This window comes from Dysidea avara, chromosome 4 (assembly GCF_963678975.1).
Source record: "Dysidea avara chromosome 4, odDysAvar1.4, whole genome shotgun sequence".
Lineage (NCBI taxonomy): Eukaryota > Metazoa > Porifera > Demospongiae > Dictyoceratida > Dysideidae > Dysidea > Dysidea avara.
Window position 1 is genome coordinate 48,859,616 of NC_089275.1, and position 16,977 is coordinate 48,876,592.

At 37.3% G+C, this 16,977-nt stretch overlaps 3 protein-coding genes across 3 annotated transcripts; 2 read left to right on the top strand and 1 right to left on the bottom strand.

Annotated features, from left to right (window-relative positions):
- The first annotated feature begins 1,615 nt into the window (after positions 1–1,615).
- On the top strand, positions 1,616–4,773 carry LOC136253942 (protein NLRC3-like). Its single transcript, XM_066046599.1, has 3 exons — positions 1,616–1,661; positions 1,920–3,808; positions 4,090–4,773. Exons 1-3 carry the CDS (start codon positions 1,616–1,618, stop codon positions 4,771–4,773), a joined length of 2,619 nt encoding a protein of 872 aa, XP_065902671.1.
- Positions 4,774–6,736: 1,963 nt separating this feature from the next.
- On the bottom strand, positions 6,737–12,400 carry LOC136253943 (uncharacterized). The gene is made up of 7 exons (XM_066046600.1): positions 12,261–12,400; positions 11,808–11,914; positions 10,500–10,835; positions 8,624–8,971; positions 8,419–8,572; positions 7,108–7,202; positions 6,737–7,051 (listed from the first exon to the last, which is right to left on the bottom strand). The coding sequence occupies exons 1-7, from the start codon at positions 12,394–12,396 to the stop codon at positions 6,737–6,739; spliced, it is 1,491 nt and encodes a 496-aa protein (XP_065902672.1). The 5' UTR covers positions 12,397–12,400.
- A 125-nt stretch (positions 12,401–12,525) lies between these two features.
- Positions 12,526–15,616, top strand: LOC136253944 (uncharacterized). Its single transcript, XM_066046601.1, has 3 exons — positions 12,526–12,930; positions 13,329–13,654; positions 13,808–15,616. Exons 1-3 carry the CDS (start codon positions 12,603–12,605, stop codon positions 15,614–15,616), a joined length of 2,463 nt encoding a protein of 820 aa, XP_065902673.1. The 5' UTR covers positions 12,526–12,602.
- Positions 15,617–16,977: the final 1,361 nt, after the last annotated feature.

The following is a 16,977-nucleotide window of genomic DNA, read 5'->3' on the forward strand; positions in this document are numbered from 1 at the left end:
TGTTGCTGTAGACCTTCAGTGCTGGTCACTGTAAAGTGTTAATAATAATAAATAATTAACCCTAGTGCACCCTCAAATCAACCCCTACACTCTGCATACTGACGTTATGATAAGGAAAAGAGATGTGGATACCAACAACGGGTTCATGAAGTAGAGAATGCCTCATTTACTCCTTTAATTTTCGCCACTACTGGTGGAATTGGTAATGCTGCTACTCAGTTTTATAAGAGATTGGCCAACCTTTTGTGTGCAAAGCACAATCTTTCTTATGGAATAGTGATGGGATGGCTGAGATGTAAATTAAGCTTCTCTTTGTTGAGATCTGCAATTATGTACATTCGCGGTGCCAGGTCCAGTTTGCGCTGTCCCGTTGCTGAGGCACCGATTGCTGTGCAGGTCGCTGAGGCCCATATTTAAGTTCACTTGTATTTGCTTATTATGTACTGTTTTATCTTTAAAAATTAAAAAAAGATTGTATGCTATCTGGCTGGCAGCAATGAAATTGTCGTGTTGATAAAATACGATTGAGCTGTTGCGCCATCTGAGAATAGAATAGCTAACTCTTCCTCATGGCCATGGAGATGAAAGTGGATGTTTACTCAGTCTAAACTGCAAGTTTGAAATGAATCTGAGATAGTTTGCTATCTGGCTGGTGACGATAAAATTGTCGTGTCGATAAAAATACACAGATTTATGTTTGGGCTGCTGCGCCATCTGAGAAGTGAATAGCCAGATCTTCCTCACAGCATGGTGATAAAGGTGGATGTTCACTTAGTCTGTATTGCAATTTGAAATGAATCTGAGATTGTTTGCTATCTGGCTGGTGGCAATAAAGTTTACGCCAATAATAGCACAGTGAATATGTGGGTGTAGCTATTTCATCGCCACCAGCCAGATAGCAAACAACCTCGGATTAATTTCAAACTTGCAATACGGACTGAGTGAACATCTAATTGCATCACCATGCTGTGAGGAAGAGCTGGCTTTTCTCTTCTCAGGTAACACAGCAGCCCAAACTTAGAATTTCGTATTTTTAGAGACGTGATATTTTTCACCGCCGCCAGCCAGATAGCATACGATCTCAGATTATTTTCAAACTTGCAATACGGACCCAGTGAACATCCAATTGCATCATCATGCTGTGAGGAAGAGCTGGCTTCTCTCTTCTCAGATGGCAGGGCAACTCAAACATAAATTATTCACCAATAAAACAACCATGTGCAGCGTATACAGCTAGACCTTTACCCACCACTATGCACGTTTGTTGAGCACAGCAACCCTAGATAACATTTAGCTAATCAGAACATCCGATCCTGTCCTGCAGAAGTAGCTGTGTTTACGATACCACATTTTTGATGCAAATACCACGACATGCAAAAAATTAAGATGGCTATTTCTCAAACTAAAACAATCGCTCCTCTGGTTTTATAGTGGTTCAAGCATCAGGGCAGTAAGATAAACACCCTGCACTGGTAAAGAAATGATTTGGTGAAAGTCGATTTTTTCATTGGGAACCCTAACTAGTAAGGATAATTAATCCCAATGCTAGCATGCACGGTTTTCTACTTCCTCTCACTCTTTCTTAACACATAGAAAATTTTCTAAATCACTTAGAATGGGTCGACATCGGTTTCTACGCTATTTAGAGCCCCTTAGACGATGTGGGCTTGGCTGCCCACAATTAATTACCTCGGCCTGCGGCCTCGGTAATTAAGTTTGTGGGTAGCTTCACCCACATTGTATTCGGGTCTCTAAATAGTGTAGAAACCTTGTTGACCCTTTCTAACTAATACTAAGAAAAAACTCCAAACTTTAATTGTACATATATCAAGAATAGCTGGGACAATTTTAGTTGAACTTTGGTGTGTGGCAGGCAACACATTAGTATAAGGATTATGTGCTATTGTTTGTATTCGCAGCTGTTGAATGGCTATGTGGATTTATGAAGGGACGATACTGCAACATGAGACTAAAGAAACTTGAGGAAGAGAAAGACCCCTGGCCACCTATTAAAACCAAAGGCTATATCACATTAGCACTAATGTATCAGAGAGATTTACAAACAAAATCAGAAACAACGCAAACTATTTTCTTACGTACAAAAGGAGATATTTCTGACATACCTGAAAAGATCAATTCCCAAAAGTTGACAGACATCACACAAATATTCAGCTCTCTATCTGGCAGTATTCCTAGCAGTATCCTCATTGAGGGTCATCCTGGAATAGGAAAGACAACTCTTGTTAAAGAGATTTGTGTTGAATGGGCTGAGGGTAAGCTACTCACCTCTGACAAACTGGTACTCCTCCTGTTGTTAAGAGATCCTAATGTACAGAGAATTACTAATGTACAGCAACTGATAGAACACTTCATAGATTTTGAGAAAGAAACATTACACAAAAACTTAAGACAAACGTATGGAGTTAATGTGACCTTCATCATTGATGGCTTTGATGAACTAAGTAACAAGCTACGTACAAACTCATTCTTTACACAATTAATTAAACAGGTAATTCTACCAAGAGCTAGGGTAGTGGTAACATCACGACCTACTGCTTCTGCTTTCCTTCATCAGATTGTAGACAGAAGAATTGAAATTCTTGGATTTGACCAAACCAGCCGTATGGAATATGCTAATGAAGCCTTACAATATTGTCCCTCTAAGCTGGAGAAGTTACAGAAACATTTTCAACAATATCCAAATATTGATGCCATTTGTTATATTCCTTTAATAATGTCCATCATTGTATTCCTTCGTATGTGCCAACCAGAGGACCTGCCACCAACTGCTTCTAAAATGTATCACAGTTTTGTCTTACACACAATTTGTCACTACCTTAAGAGGACAGGGAAGATTGGTGAGGATGAACACATCAACAAAATAGAACACTTACCACAGCCAGTTCAACAAGTGCTTCAACAACTACAAAAAGTTGCATTTGATGGTCTTGTAGAGGACAAAATAGTATTCACAATGGATGACTTACCTGACATGTGCAGGGATGATCCCACTTGTTATGGACTATTACAATCTGTTGAATGTTATTGTTCAGATGAAATTGGTACTCCAACCAAATCCTTCAACTTCCTACACTTGGGAATACAAGAATATTTTGCTGCCAAAAATGTAGCAACCTTACCAGAGGATGAGGTGTACACACTTTTAAAGAAGTCATTTCTACTTGTTTTTGAAACTGCAAATATTCATAAAGTTCATAATGTGATGTTTTTAAATAGGTTTCCTTTTTTACATAGTGAACCTGTAGTTCCTAAACCTGATTCTGATCTTAGTAAGAGCGTCCGCCTCTCCAACATGTGGATCATGTATTGTGGTATAACGAGTGGACAGTGTTATTCTTTAAGACAGTACCTGTCAACGTATGGGCAGGACCAGTCTGATAAGGAATATACCACACTTACAGAAGATACCACACTTACAGAAGATACCACACTTACAGAATATACCACAATTACACAGGGTGTATTACCAGGTGAACAGGATGAAGCATTTGCTCTGAGACCGTATCAGTCACCATATGGACAAGATGAAGCATTTGCTCTGAGACAGTATCAGTCACCATGTGGACAGGATGAAGAAGATGCTACACTAAGTAATAGAGAAGATTCTTGGGATCTTGTTGGTTTTCAAGTGAACATTGATGATAGCCGAGAAAATTATGATATTGACTCAGGCCAAGGGGTCCATCATTCACAACCATCCTCATCAACTCTACCTACAATATCACTGTCATCTGGTTTTAGGAATGATACTCCTTTTCCCATTCACTCCTCTAACCCAACCAGTCAGGTAATCACTGACATTACATGTCCTATTCAGTTACCCTCAACCATCCCTACAACAAAAAACTATCGATCATTCATTCCAAAAGCACCAATTACTGTATTCAGTCAACATGATCCTAGCAACTGTAAACGCGTTGCAGATTTCATCAACACACATGTGAATACCTCAAGAAAAAGGCTGCTCCATCTCTACAACTAATTTTTGACCCATTTTTAAACTCTCCTAAACTGATACTCTCAGAAAATATCTTTAAGGACCAAGTAAAGATACTATATTTATTCCAGTGTTTCCAAGAGGCTCAGGATGACAAGTTATGTAATATTTTGTCTAAATCATTTGATAGCAATATAATGAAGTTTAGCAACTATTGGTTCCTCCCGCACCAGGTGTTATCATTGGGATTCTTTCTTTCAAAGTCATGTAGAAAATGGAGTGAATTGAACCTGTTGAAGTGTCACATTGGAGATCATGGCATCAATCTACTACACCGCTACCTTTGTGGATATAAAACAAACAAACAAGAAATAACAACAATCGACCTTAGTGACATTGGCCTCACTGGCGCATCATCACTTCTCATTGGTGACATCATCATTCACCTTCAGCCACATACTCTGAAGTTGGATAATAACAACCTAACTCAAATAAGAGACATCTCTGTTGCAGTGATCAACACCAAAACACTCAAAGTATTACACATCTGGTATAATGACCTCACAGCGCAAGAAGCATCAGCAATATCTGATATGATTACCTGTTTGGAGGAGATAAGCATTCATTACAACAAGCTTGGTGATGATGGAATGGTTATAATTTCAAAAGGAATTGCAAAAACTAACACCCTGACAAAAGCAATGATAGGCAAGAATATAATCACATCAACAGGAGCTACAGCAATTGCAAACAGCCTAATACACAATACCTCACTGGAGGTACTAGACATGAGTAACAATACTAGACATGAGTAACAATACTATAGGTGAATGTGGAACTACAGCGATTGCTTGAGCCATTACTAAAAATAAGACACTAAAGGAACTGTTATTGCATGATGATGATACAATTAATGAAGAATCAGCCATGATAATGATGAGGAGTCTGGTGCACAATGACTCTGTCACTGAACTAGGGCTTCCTAGTAGTCTTAGGCATAAAGATAGTGTGAAGAGAGAAATTCAAAACATTAATTTTGCAAGAATAAAACATAATAGCAAAAGTTTAAAAGTATATTTCTAGATGTAGGAACTACCTCATGCGATACTTTTGACATCAATTTAATGTTTATAACTTGCCAATATTTACAAGTATGTATGTAAATTTGCAATAACCTCTACTAATAAATCATTTGCACAACTCTAAAATGAGATCTATGTATTTGGATAGTCTACAGCTACAGGATAATCCAGGGCTCTGTTGTAGCTATATAAACGCATGAAGATTGATTGTTTTCACATAGAAAATATATAAATATGTATACAGCTGTGAGTGTAACATTGGTGGATCCAGAGATATGAGAAAGGGGTTCCACTCTGTGGCATGCAAAACTTGACTGTTACATATTCACAAAAAGTACAATATGTCATTGTACATCTCCATGCAAAACAGCTACATCAGTGGCGTAGCTACCAGCTGCCTTGGTAAAAATGCTCAACAACAGGCTGAGCAGACCTGAGTTTTGGCACCCCAGATTTTCTACTCATACGTTACCAGACAGCATTACTGTACCACACAAAATAGAATCTATGGCTGTAGTACTAAGCAGGGCTGGAGCCTCTGGTGATATGGTGCTGGACCACTTTTCAGCTACTTGAATTTGTAAAAGATTGAGATACTCTAATAGAGCAGTCATTGTAATATACTCTAATAGAGCATTCAGTACAGTTTATAGCCGCTGTTCTCATTACACTGCTTGATCATTTACATTTATGTTAATTGTCTTTACATTACTTTTCAAAAGTTCCAATGAGTCAACTGCATGGTATTACATTGAGCTAATTGCTCATGCATATCATGCATTAGCAGTTATAATAAAAAAATAGCTTCCACATGCCATTTCAAAGCATATATTTTCAAAAATTTCCTTGAAAGAGCATGCTCCCAGACTCCCTAGCTTGATATGCTTAGCACATGCAGTTGAATGTCACATGAAAGAAATAATTATCTCTGAATTAAACATCACATCAGCACTGTAAAAACTGAAAGGTAGATTTAACCCAAAAAAATGGGTAGTTTTACCAGAAACTCAGGTAACCAAAATTTTAGGTAGAAGCAACCATTTATTTCAAAGGTTATAGGAACCATCTATGTGAAGAGGTAACTTTAACCTAAGGTTGGTAACATCAACCAAGATCCAAAATGTTATAACAACTTTGTGTGGGTTGAAAGTACCTCCATCAAGGTAGGTAATAATAACCACCAGGTGTTGCTTTAACTATAGCAGGAATTAAAGTAACCACTTCAGTATTAGGTTAAAAAGCCTGCAGTTAGTGGTGGTGTTAACCACAGTACCAGTGGTTAGTTACTACTTACAGAATGAACTATTTACCTTCCTTATAATTAGCTATGATAACCATCCAGAAAGTTACTTATACCATATGGTTGGTAATAATGACTGTTACAATTGGTTGTGTTGTTGTTGTTTGTACCTAGATGATAACCTGCCTCACCACTGTTTGCTTTCTGTGAATTGGTAGCATATTATAAATCCTTTAGTATTTATCACACATAGTATACAAGTCACAAATCGTCATCAAGGATTAAACAGTCTTGTAATTGTTTACATAGTGACAACATAATATTATCTCTTAGTAACAGTAATCATGAACAAATATATAGACTTTTACAACATGGCATATACGTAACATAACTAATACAGCCTGTAAAGATGTTATATATGGGTACAGTCTTGTTTGTCAATAGATATATTTATGTTCACAGGTTACGTTTAATATCTGACGTGACTGCCAAATATGATGCACTGCGGTCAGTATTATCAGGATAGGAGAAGATATAATCCTGAAGAAACCACATAAAGCTTTTGGTTTGGGTTGAGTACTCAAGGTAAAATGAATAGTATGCTGAAAACGTAAGAAAGATGGCATCTGGCAATGTTGAACACTGACAGAGAGTCATGTTTTCCACAAAAACAAAAAATTGGTCATCTGGACCTACACCAAGGTACCCTCCTATTCGTGGTGCTGCATATGATGTCTGTGACTTTGCTGCATCCTCTACTTTTGTGGATATCTACACAAGAAACAATAAATATCATAGTTGCAGTTTCATTATTCATAGAACCATACTTGATACTCCGTGTAAACAAATTTGATCGTCTCTTTGGCATTTTTCGGAGCTAACAACTCCACTAGTATGCTCAGAGCTAAAATATCATCACCATCTGAAAGTAGAAATAAAAATACATTAATGACAATGGTCATGTGCTTTAGAACATGGCATGCATAGTGTGCTTTGACCATTGGAAGACAAAGAGATCTTACCAGAGGAGGGTGGACACGATATAAGCGCTATTGAAAATTATTACCGTTAATTGAATATTTCTAATACCAAGACTAAAATGAAGTGATAAAACCTGTTTAGCAACAGCCACACTAATTTATCTTGTGCTTCTTGTGACAAACGGAAGAAAATGAGTACAAAGATGTCCCATTTCCTGCTTGATTCTCCATGAGGACACGCTAGCGGCGTCCGCTTTCCTTTCTTTAATTCCATGGGAGCGAGCATAGGAGGCATATTGTATATCATAATACCTTCTTCAACGATTGTTGGGCTCGAATAGAAGCTTATAAGGTGTCGCTAGAGTGCAACGCATCGATTCCACCGACAAACTTACTGCACACGTGATCTTCTATAAATTCAAGGGCGATTTACGTGTTGGGAATAGTGGGGAAGAGTGGGGAAGAGTGGGGCAGACCGGCTAAATATACTAAACGTGAAGCACACTTTCGAATGGTACCCATTTAAACTTCGCTGAAGGCTTGGTTATACTTTTAATACAAATGTATGCACTCACGTGCGCTTGTCCACCCTCCTCTGAGATCTTACAATCCACAAAGAGACCTACTAGCTGGCCATAAAAATAGTTTGACACCTTCTGAGTAATTTTATTTAGACTTCAAACACATTCACTGTATACTATTTGCAAATTGTGTTTTAAACCTCATGTACCAAGTACCTATTAAAACTCTGTAAAACAACATGACTTCAACAAGAAATGAGACTTTGAATTGTACCAACAGATAGTGATGCGCCGGTTAATCGGTAAAGCATCAGAAATCGATTTATCGGCCAAATTTTGGAAATATCGGTAATTATTAGTAGATGTTTTGGCAGATTAATTTTGCTGACCCTAACAACATTATATTTAAGAAATCAAGACAGAAATTAAGGAAATATATTGCAATATTGCATAAAACATGTAGAAATTGAGTAAATATAAACATCGGATCGGTTATCGGTATCGGCCAGTATGTAATTCAAGTATCAGATAATCGGTTAAATCTCTTATTGGTGGATCACTACCAACAGACATGGTCATAAGATATTACTTTAAATACAGACTTCTATGATATGCAATAATAGCAGTCACACTGTACCTTCTTCACGAGCAGTCTTCAGCACTTCTTTGACGTTCTTCTTAGAGCTTTTTTTGCCCAATGCAATGATAGCTGGAACATATCGAGCCCATTCCCTCAGAAAAGAATCTTTTACATTTGCTCTCCCTGTTATCATAGCTAATTCTTGCTCCAACTGTATACAATAACAACATAAACATTTAACAATATTACTGTATATGCTTACAATTGCTGGAAATTTGAGGCATGGATATTCAGTAATGATAGACTTAACACTGGTGGCATCTTTCCGTACATAAACCCATCGATTCTGAAAAGTGGTTTTCATTAATGGAAGCAATACCCGGTCACGAGGAGTACGATTTTTCATTTCTTCCACCATAGCCTTGTTGTGTTCTTCAAAAGTCTCCAAATCCACAATAGGTGAGTTCTGAGTTAGTGGGTACCTTCTTTGAAGTTTGTCCTTGTTATTACTTCTTTTTGGAGCAGGTGATTGATCAATGGAAGCTCCTCTCTTTCTGTCCAGTTTGATTAAATTTCGGATTCTTTCAATCATTTTGTCCACCCATGAAGTCTGCAGCAATAAACTTTCACATAAGAGCAAATTCATACATCATACAAATACAAGAAGTATATATAATATAATTTTAAAAGATGCCACCAAATTTCAGAAAATTGTCAAAATAAGCATGAGATATGCTAAAGATTTAACTGTACATGGCCGAAGTACAAAGTTCTTATTATTAAAATTGTGTTTCTAGTAGGGGTGTACTGATACACCGATATCATATCGGTTGCTGGTACGGAGACTTTTGTCAATATCGGTAGGGATCAATATTACTGCCAAAACCGATACGATATACCGATATACAGTACAACTGGGCTGTCTTAAAGACAGTGTGCACTGACTATGCGATGTAATACAGCTAACAAGACTGGGAAACAGTGACTTTCTTGCTTATTGCAAAACACTATGCTACGAGAAGCCATCTAAGTGCACACACATGGCTACTGTTTTATTGTTATAACGTTTACCAATCATACAATCAACAATCAAATTAGTGAGTTTTAAAAGCAACCATGGAATGAACCAGAGAATACAACCTAGAACAACCAGCCATTAAAATGGAGAGTAATCTTAGCAGGAGTATCCATTAAAATATTTGTTGTCTGGGCCACATAATAGAGGCCACACCACCATAGGCAACGAAGCATTGCCAGTGATCTTACAGTGGTTATAAGTGCATAAATATAGTTTAATTTGACATCTCCATTTGGTTTCTAAATTTATATCGGTATATCAGATCAGTATCGGTGTTTAGATTCAACATATCGGAATATATCGGATTGGTTCAAAATTTTTGTATCAGTTGGCTAATTGCCACGTAAGAAGCCATACCATGCTCTATGCATTTTACTCTCCAATGTTGCAAGAAGCAACCAATCCACTGTAGCGTAAATCTGCAGTACATGTATACAGTCCACAGTACTTGTATTCTTGCTTATTATTTTAGCTCCAATATTCGGTATAGCTGTTCTTCCATACAAAAACGTACACAAACTAATTACAAAAAACGAAATACAAGTACAAATACAGTGGATGGAAACTTGGAGGACAAAACATCATCATCTAGTAATCATTCCACCAGTGTTCAGCTGAATATAACCATGTGGCAAATGCTATGCATTGCTAGAAAATGCCAGAATTTAATGCACTATAGCAACTTAGATTGCACACGTGAAGTTATAAAAATCACTACCATATTGTGTACTTTGCACGGGAGGATCAACGGCGGCAGTTGTACTCCATTGGCCATACAATGACAAAATGTGTGTTGTTTTGTTAATATGGCAGTTATTCCATAGATATGTGGTAAACAAACTGTTTTATCTCTGAATGAGTGCATATAATATGCACGAGTATTTATACCCATTGTTCCTCCCATGCAAAACCATCCAAGTATTAATTAAAGCACCACAAATTCGTGCTGTATGGAAAACACAGCACTCAGGATAGGAAAAATTAAAAATAGACAGTTATTGCTATTTAAATGTACAAATTATACTCTTTAATATGTGTACAATTGCATAACATAACTTACATAGCCATCACCTATATCATCCTTCATATATGGATATTTAAGGATAAGGAGTCTGGCAACCTGCTCACAGTTACTTCTGGATGGCTTCGAACCCACTTTAGAAATTGTAAGAGTAACCAAGGTTCTAACAATATCATTCCGACTTTCTCGTGTTAGCTCCTTTCTCTTAATACAGGCATCCGTCTCTGGTCTCCAGTGAGAAGGTATTTCAAAACTGCTTGCGGACAGACTTCCTGATGTACACGAAGCAACAGACTGTGTTGAACATGTCGAACCTTGATCACTACATGGAGTTGGACTGTACGTATCAACAGATGACAAAGCAGGAATATCATCCTATATAAAAATCATATTTACAATTACTGCAAACTTTTCATGAACACTACATACATAATATTATGTCAACAATTAAACTTCAAGCAATCAAATACAGCCTCAACTCACAATGTATATACGTAGCTACGTGGGATGCCTAAACATCATAAAATTATCATACATGAGTACCATTTATTGCAAATACAGAGTACGGGTCAGTGCTAATTCTCAAGATCTTGCTAAGTGGTTGTGAAATACATGGTAGTGCAATGATTTTCCTATAAGAGTATTGGACTGCTCTATTAGAACATCTTGAAATCTCCCCTGGTGAAGACGATTATTGGTTATAGCTAAAAATTTAACACTGAGAATAGCCATGTATCACCCACTATTACATGTGCTTTGCAAATATTCTAATAAATTAGTGCACATGCAATCTTTTTGATTTATACAAAAATTGTAAGTTAATAGTTTCTCCAGCTTTAGAAGAACCAGATAATGCCTAGGTAAGACATGCAGTGCTAGGATTCTTCAGTGGATAAACAACCCAAAGAATAATCACTGATGCGAGCCGAGGCTGATTATTACATCATTCCTGAGGGAGAATCCTAGCAATGCATGTCTTAGCTGTTTAGACAATGGCCCATGTGACTGAAATCTTAAACTTGTTAGGAATCCAGTATGTAATCTATGTGTCAAAGTTTGTGGCAAGGTGTCTTACCAGAGTAAAAACCCTGCATACCTCAAAGCATTCTCTGCATGCCATTGTCTAATTGTTGAGAGTCTGTTTCAAGCCTAGCCCATGAGACCAGTCACAGATGCAATAATTAGGTTACTTAAGTATGGCTTTACACTGGAATATAGTTTGTTTCTTTTTTCCGATACTGTAATTAATTTTATGGCTTTCAGTGAATACTTGTACTGTAAAACATTAATAAATAAATTAAAAAATATACCTATAAATAAGACGGCTACTACATACACCTAAAATACCTTTGAAATAAGCCTCAACAGCTTCTTTACAATGCCTATGGCAGGTATCATTTCCTTTAAGTCCTGCTGACTCAACTGTAAGAATTCTTTACCATCAATGTAATTCTCTACAAAAAAAAATAAAAAATCACATTGCTGTATAATGCTGTACACATCAACAAGCTACATGTATAGTGACAAAGTGGAAGACACTTGCCGTGAAAGATGGCAAGTTGTGTGAACAATTTTTAAAGCTATGTGACAAGACCGGGTACTGTACAATGTTTTTAGGCAATCCAGTCCGTTAATGAGACCTGGAGAGTACAGCCGGGGCATCCAACAGGGCTGCTAGTAAGTTTTGACTAAGATTAGAACTGCTGTTGTCACTTCAACTAGACAGACATAGTCTGCAGCTACGCCGTTCCTCGCTGTGTGCCAAATGAGTTAACCTTTAGTAGCTAGCTAGTTACGTACCTTTCAGAATTTCACAAAAAGACTCCGGAATGCCTTGGTTTACGTTCAGGTAAAACACAAGTTCGTCAACTGACATACTTTCGTTGAGTTCGTTCGGAATCTCGCTCTGAAGCTGGTCAACGTCAGTGGACGACATCGTCTCGGACGTTATTGAGCTACCAACGAGGCCACCAAGCTTGAACAAATCTACCAAACTTGAAAGCACTAAACCAAAAAAGGCGGCAAACACCATATGAGCGCCAAGTTGCACCGCCAATTTTTTTAGCTATCACGTGTGCATGGTAGCCTATAGTTACCTGAGAGCAGTGGTGATGATTGTCGTGTTACCGATAGAAACTCCAGATGGCGAGTAGTTCTAGCGCCGGTACCAGCGGGCAATATGCAAGGTTTAAGTGCCCCCTTTGTGTTTTCCAGGCACTTAATATACGACTAGTTTTAAGTCACCTACGACTAGTTCATTCCAGTGATCCACGCTTTTCAGTTGTGTGTGGAATCGGTGGTTGCAGTAATACTTCCAAGTCATATTCAGCTCTCTATCAACATATCTACAAAAAGCATAAAGATTCCGGCATAATTCAGTCTCGAGTTCATAGAGCATCGCAACAGTTGAATTGTTCCGATGAACCTGAGATATCCTCTTTCAATTTTCACGATGACGCTTTCCAACAAGGTTTGTGTATATAGTAGCTATACACTGTATGTCAGTCTCCCATGCAGTAACGGTGGTCTAATATGGTTCCTGCGATAGTGTACACACAATGCACATATATTATAATTTGTGCTTGCTGTACAGTACATTAATTGTGTCAAAGTTAATAGTGGAGTACATATGCATTGCAACTATTGCTTTATACTGTCATAGAGTTATAAAAGTGGGTCGTAAAGATGATCACATCATATAGTTTACTGTTCCAGTAGCTAGTGGATTTAATGATCCCTTGTGGCAAAACCAACTTTTGTGAATACTTAGCAGCACTCATGCAACTTGTGATGCAGTAACTAATCCCAATTGCTTTAATAAAGGCATCACATTCTAATGAATCATTAATTAAATACCATTGTATATAGGAAATGAAGATTTCAATCCAGATCTGGAGCATTTGCTAGGCATTGATGCGATTCGTCAAAAGAAAGCCAGCGCCCTTTATTTGTTGAAATTAAAAGAAAACCATCGTTTGTCTCAGACAGCGATCGATGATGTTATGGAAGGGTCAAAGACTGTTTTTTCCCACACAGTGCAAATTCTTCACAGTGGTATTCGTGCTAAGCTTGCTTCACTTGGAATAGATGATACACAAATTGACAGTGTGTTTAAAGACTTAGCCGATCCTTTTGTTGGCTTGGAAACAAGATATAAACAAGAGAAGTGTTTTGTAGAAGATCTTGGCTTAGTGGTAAGTTTGAACTAGTACATAATACTCTGTTGAAGCAGTAACTAAGATTACTATGGTAAATGCATTAATGCAAGTATTTTGGTAAATTCACTTATAAACATAAAGTTTTAAGGACGGTGAATGAACGTACACCAATCTGTTATTTTACTATAGGAACCAGAGGAGATTTTAGTTGGTGAACCTTTTTATGCTGCAAGGTTTTCAGGAACTAAGAGATCGCTAGTAGAACAACGCGACTCTTTTCAATATATTCCTATTTTTAAGACGCTTGAAAGACTACTGGGAGATTCCAGTCTGTTGGAATTCATTGATAATCCTCACAGGAGATCAGATGATAAACTTGAAGATTTTTGTGATGGAGAATTAGCTTGCAATCACCCATTATTTTCAAATGATCCACTTGCACTTCAAGTAATTGCCTACTTTGATGAGCTTGAAGTTTGTAACCCCCTAGGCACACATACCAAGAAACATAAATTAGGCATCATTTTATTCACTCTCGGTAACATTCCACCTAAATTTCGATCTACATTAAGGAGCATTAATTTAGTTGCTTGTGCAACACATCCTGTAATTCAGAAATATGGTATTGACACTATTCTTGAACCATTTATAAAAGATTTGAATACGTTAACTACGCATGGTATTAATGTTAACATCAGTGGCCATCAGCGCAACTTTAAAGGAGGTTTAATGTGTTTTCTGGCTGATAATCTAGCTAGTAATCTTTTGGGAGGATTCAAGGAGTCTTTTTCTTTTTCACATAGATTTTGTCGTACTTGTATGGTCAAAACTACATCATATAAGGACAAGTTTTTGTCAAGTGATTTTTGTCAACGAACTGCTGAAATACACAAGAGACAATGTGATGAGTTGGATGCAGCTGAAGGAGATCTAAAAGATCATTACTCTAAAACATATGGAATCAATCGTCGTAGTAAGTTGATGTGTGCAAAAAATTTTTCCATGTTTGATGGTGGTTTACCACATGATGCTATGCATGATATCCTAGAAGGTGTTGCTCAACTTGAGGTCAAGCTACTGGTTAAACATTGTGTGAATGAGAAATATATTACTGTAGCTGAATATAATCACCGTATTGAGAATTTTGATTATGGCAAAAATGAGATGGACAGGCCAGGAATAATAACTAGAGAATTGCTGGGGTCTAATGATAAAAAATTTCATTTATCGGCTGCCCAAACATTACTTCTTTGTCAAATTATCCCTTTGATAATGGGAGATTGTGTTCCTGAAGGAGATGAACACTGGCAGTGTTTTCTTTTACTGCTAAAAATTTTTGATATTGTGTTTTCTCTTGTTGTACCCAAGGGATATTGTGCTGTCCTAAAACTACTGATTGCAGAGCATCATTCTCTTTTCAAGTCATTACATTCAAGTTCAATGATTACACCCAAGTTTCATTTTCTTGTTCATTATCCTGACCAAATTGTTGCACTCGGACCAATGACCAGGTATTGGACTATGCGGCATGAAGCTAAACTTAGCTTGTTTAAAAAGGCTTCTCATTTGGGGAACTTTAAGAATATTGCTTACACATTAGCAAGTCGACATCAGCGATGGATGTGTTATCAGTTGACTTCTGATAACATGCTTCAGTCTTGCTTTGAGTGTGGTCCGGGCAGTAGCCCTAGTACAATTGGACAACAGCCACACCAACTAGGAAGCATCATCCAGCGAGCCATACCTTCAATAAGCAACGATGCCACTGTTTTCCATCCTAAGTGGGTTAAGAAAAACAGTATAAACTATTGCAATAACAATTGCTATGTTATAATAGGGACAGATGGAACTGATCCCTTGTTTGGTCATTTAATTGATGTCTACGTTGTTGGGGGTGATTTGTTACTGCTACATGTGTACCATTGTCAGACTATTTACTTTGACGATCATTTTCATTCTTATGTCATCAGTGACACCACAAATATGTCGATTGTGTGACTTCAAGATCTTTTAAGTCCTTTTGTACTTCATGGGCACAAACTCTTTGATGGAAGATCTGAAACTTACATAACCATGAAACATTTGATTTTTAGTTAACCTAACTATCATATGAACGTAACTTTTAATTTGGTTATTTTGACATTTTTGTAGTTTGTTTTAACCTATTTACACAGTCAAATGTACCTAAGTTATAAGAAGGATAAACAACCAATCTGTTTGAAAGTTATTTCTACTAAGTATGGGTTGAAATTACTCAAATAGTTAAATATATCCAACAAAGTAGATTTAACTCACTTAATGTTGCATTAACCATATATTCTCTAGGTAGTTTTTACCATTGTGGTTATTTCTACCTTGCAGTTTTTACAGTGAGATCAATAAAAAGTAGGGTACATGACTATGACCTCCATTGCAGTCTATGGATGGCCTGACCGCTCAAAATATCTCCGGAGTAAGTTGTGTTGCATGCAATTAAACTAGTCTAATAATTGAAGCATAGTATACTGTAACATTAACTATGCTGGAGCATTACTTATGACATGTAGAAAAATGTTCAGAGTCTTCTGAAACAGTTTCCTCCTTCCAACCAGATAGTTAACCTGCAAATGCTGTACCACTCATACTTGAAAGTATTTGTGAATCAGTTGAGTCAGAAGCAGACCCTCTCAATTTGGTCAATGTATAAACTTTGCCTCGGTAAAAAATTTTCCTGGCTATGCCACTGTACATTGCAATTGTTAAAAAGGGAGAGTCCACAAAAGTAACTAGCAAATTAAGTGAACACTGCTCCAGCTTACAGGATGCCATTTGTACTAACAGGGGCGTAGGAAGCATGGGTGCCATGGGTGGTGCTTGGGCACGTTTCCAGTGGCGTAACTAACAGGTGTCAGCACACTGTACATATTACTGAAACGATCGAGATACTCTAATAGAGCATTCAATAACTCTAATAAAACAGTCACAGTATTCATTCAGAGTGGTGTAGTCAACTATGTAGTTATAAATATTGTAGAATTTGTAGAATATATGGAGCCATTGCTATCAGCTTGAGACCTTTTTTCTTTTTTTTGATCTTCAGCTTTACCACTGAGCACCCATAGGTTAAATATCTTCCTACTTCCCTGTTGAATATATATAATATATACAGGGCCGGAGCCCAGAGATTTTGAGTGGTCAGGCCATTCATGGACTACAATGGAGGTCATAGTCATGCACACTACATTTTATTGATTTGAAATTTAAATCACATTATCTACTGTAATGTATTTTGTGTGTGCTAGCTACAGCATGTATTAACATGCTAAGCTAAGGAAGTCTGGGGACATGCTCCCTGGAAAAATTTTTGAAAATACAAGTTC

Bases quoted from the DNA above. Each gene is read 5' to 3' on its own strand.
- LOC136253942 (XM_066046599.1), top strand. From the start codon at position 1,616: ATGGGTCGACATCGGTTTCTACGCTATTTAGAGCCCCTTAGACGAT. The intron at 1,662-1,919 runs GTGGGCTTGGCT...TTGTATTCGCAG, and splicing joins TTTAGAGCCCCTTAGACGAT to CTGTTGAATGGCTATGTGGA. The intron at 3,809-4,089 runs GTAATCACTGAC...TATTTATTCCAG, and splicing joins CCTCTAACCCAACCAGTCAG to TGTTTCCAAGAGGCTCAGGA.
- LOC136253943 (XM_066046600.1), bottom strand. From the start codon at position 12,396: ATGTCGTCCACTGACGTTGACCAGCTTCAGAGCGAGATTCCGAACGAA. The intron at 7,203-8,418 runs GTACAGTGTGAC...TTCTACTTTCAG, and splicing joins GAAGACTGCTCGTGAAGAAG to ATGGTGATGATATTTTAGCT. The intron at 7,052-7,107 runs GTATGGTTCTAT...TTTCTTGTGTAG, and splicing joins TTGTTTACACGGAGTATCAA to ATATCCACAAAAGTAGAGGA.
- LOC136253944 (XM_066046601.1), top strand. From the start codon at position 12,603: ATGGCGAGTAGTTCTAGCGCCGGTACCAGCGGGCAATATGCAAGGTTT. The intron at 12,931-13,328 runs GTTTGTGTATAT...CATTGTATATAG, and splicing joins CGATGACGCTTTCCAACAAG to GAAATGAAGATTTCAATCCA. The intron at 13,655-13,807 runs GTAAGTTTGAAC...ATTTTACTATAG, and splicing joins TAGAAGATCTTGGCTTAGTG to GAACCAGAGGAGATTTTAGT.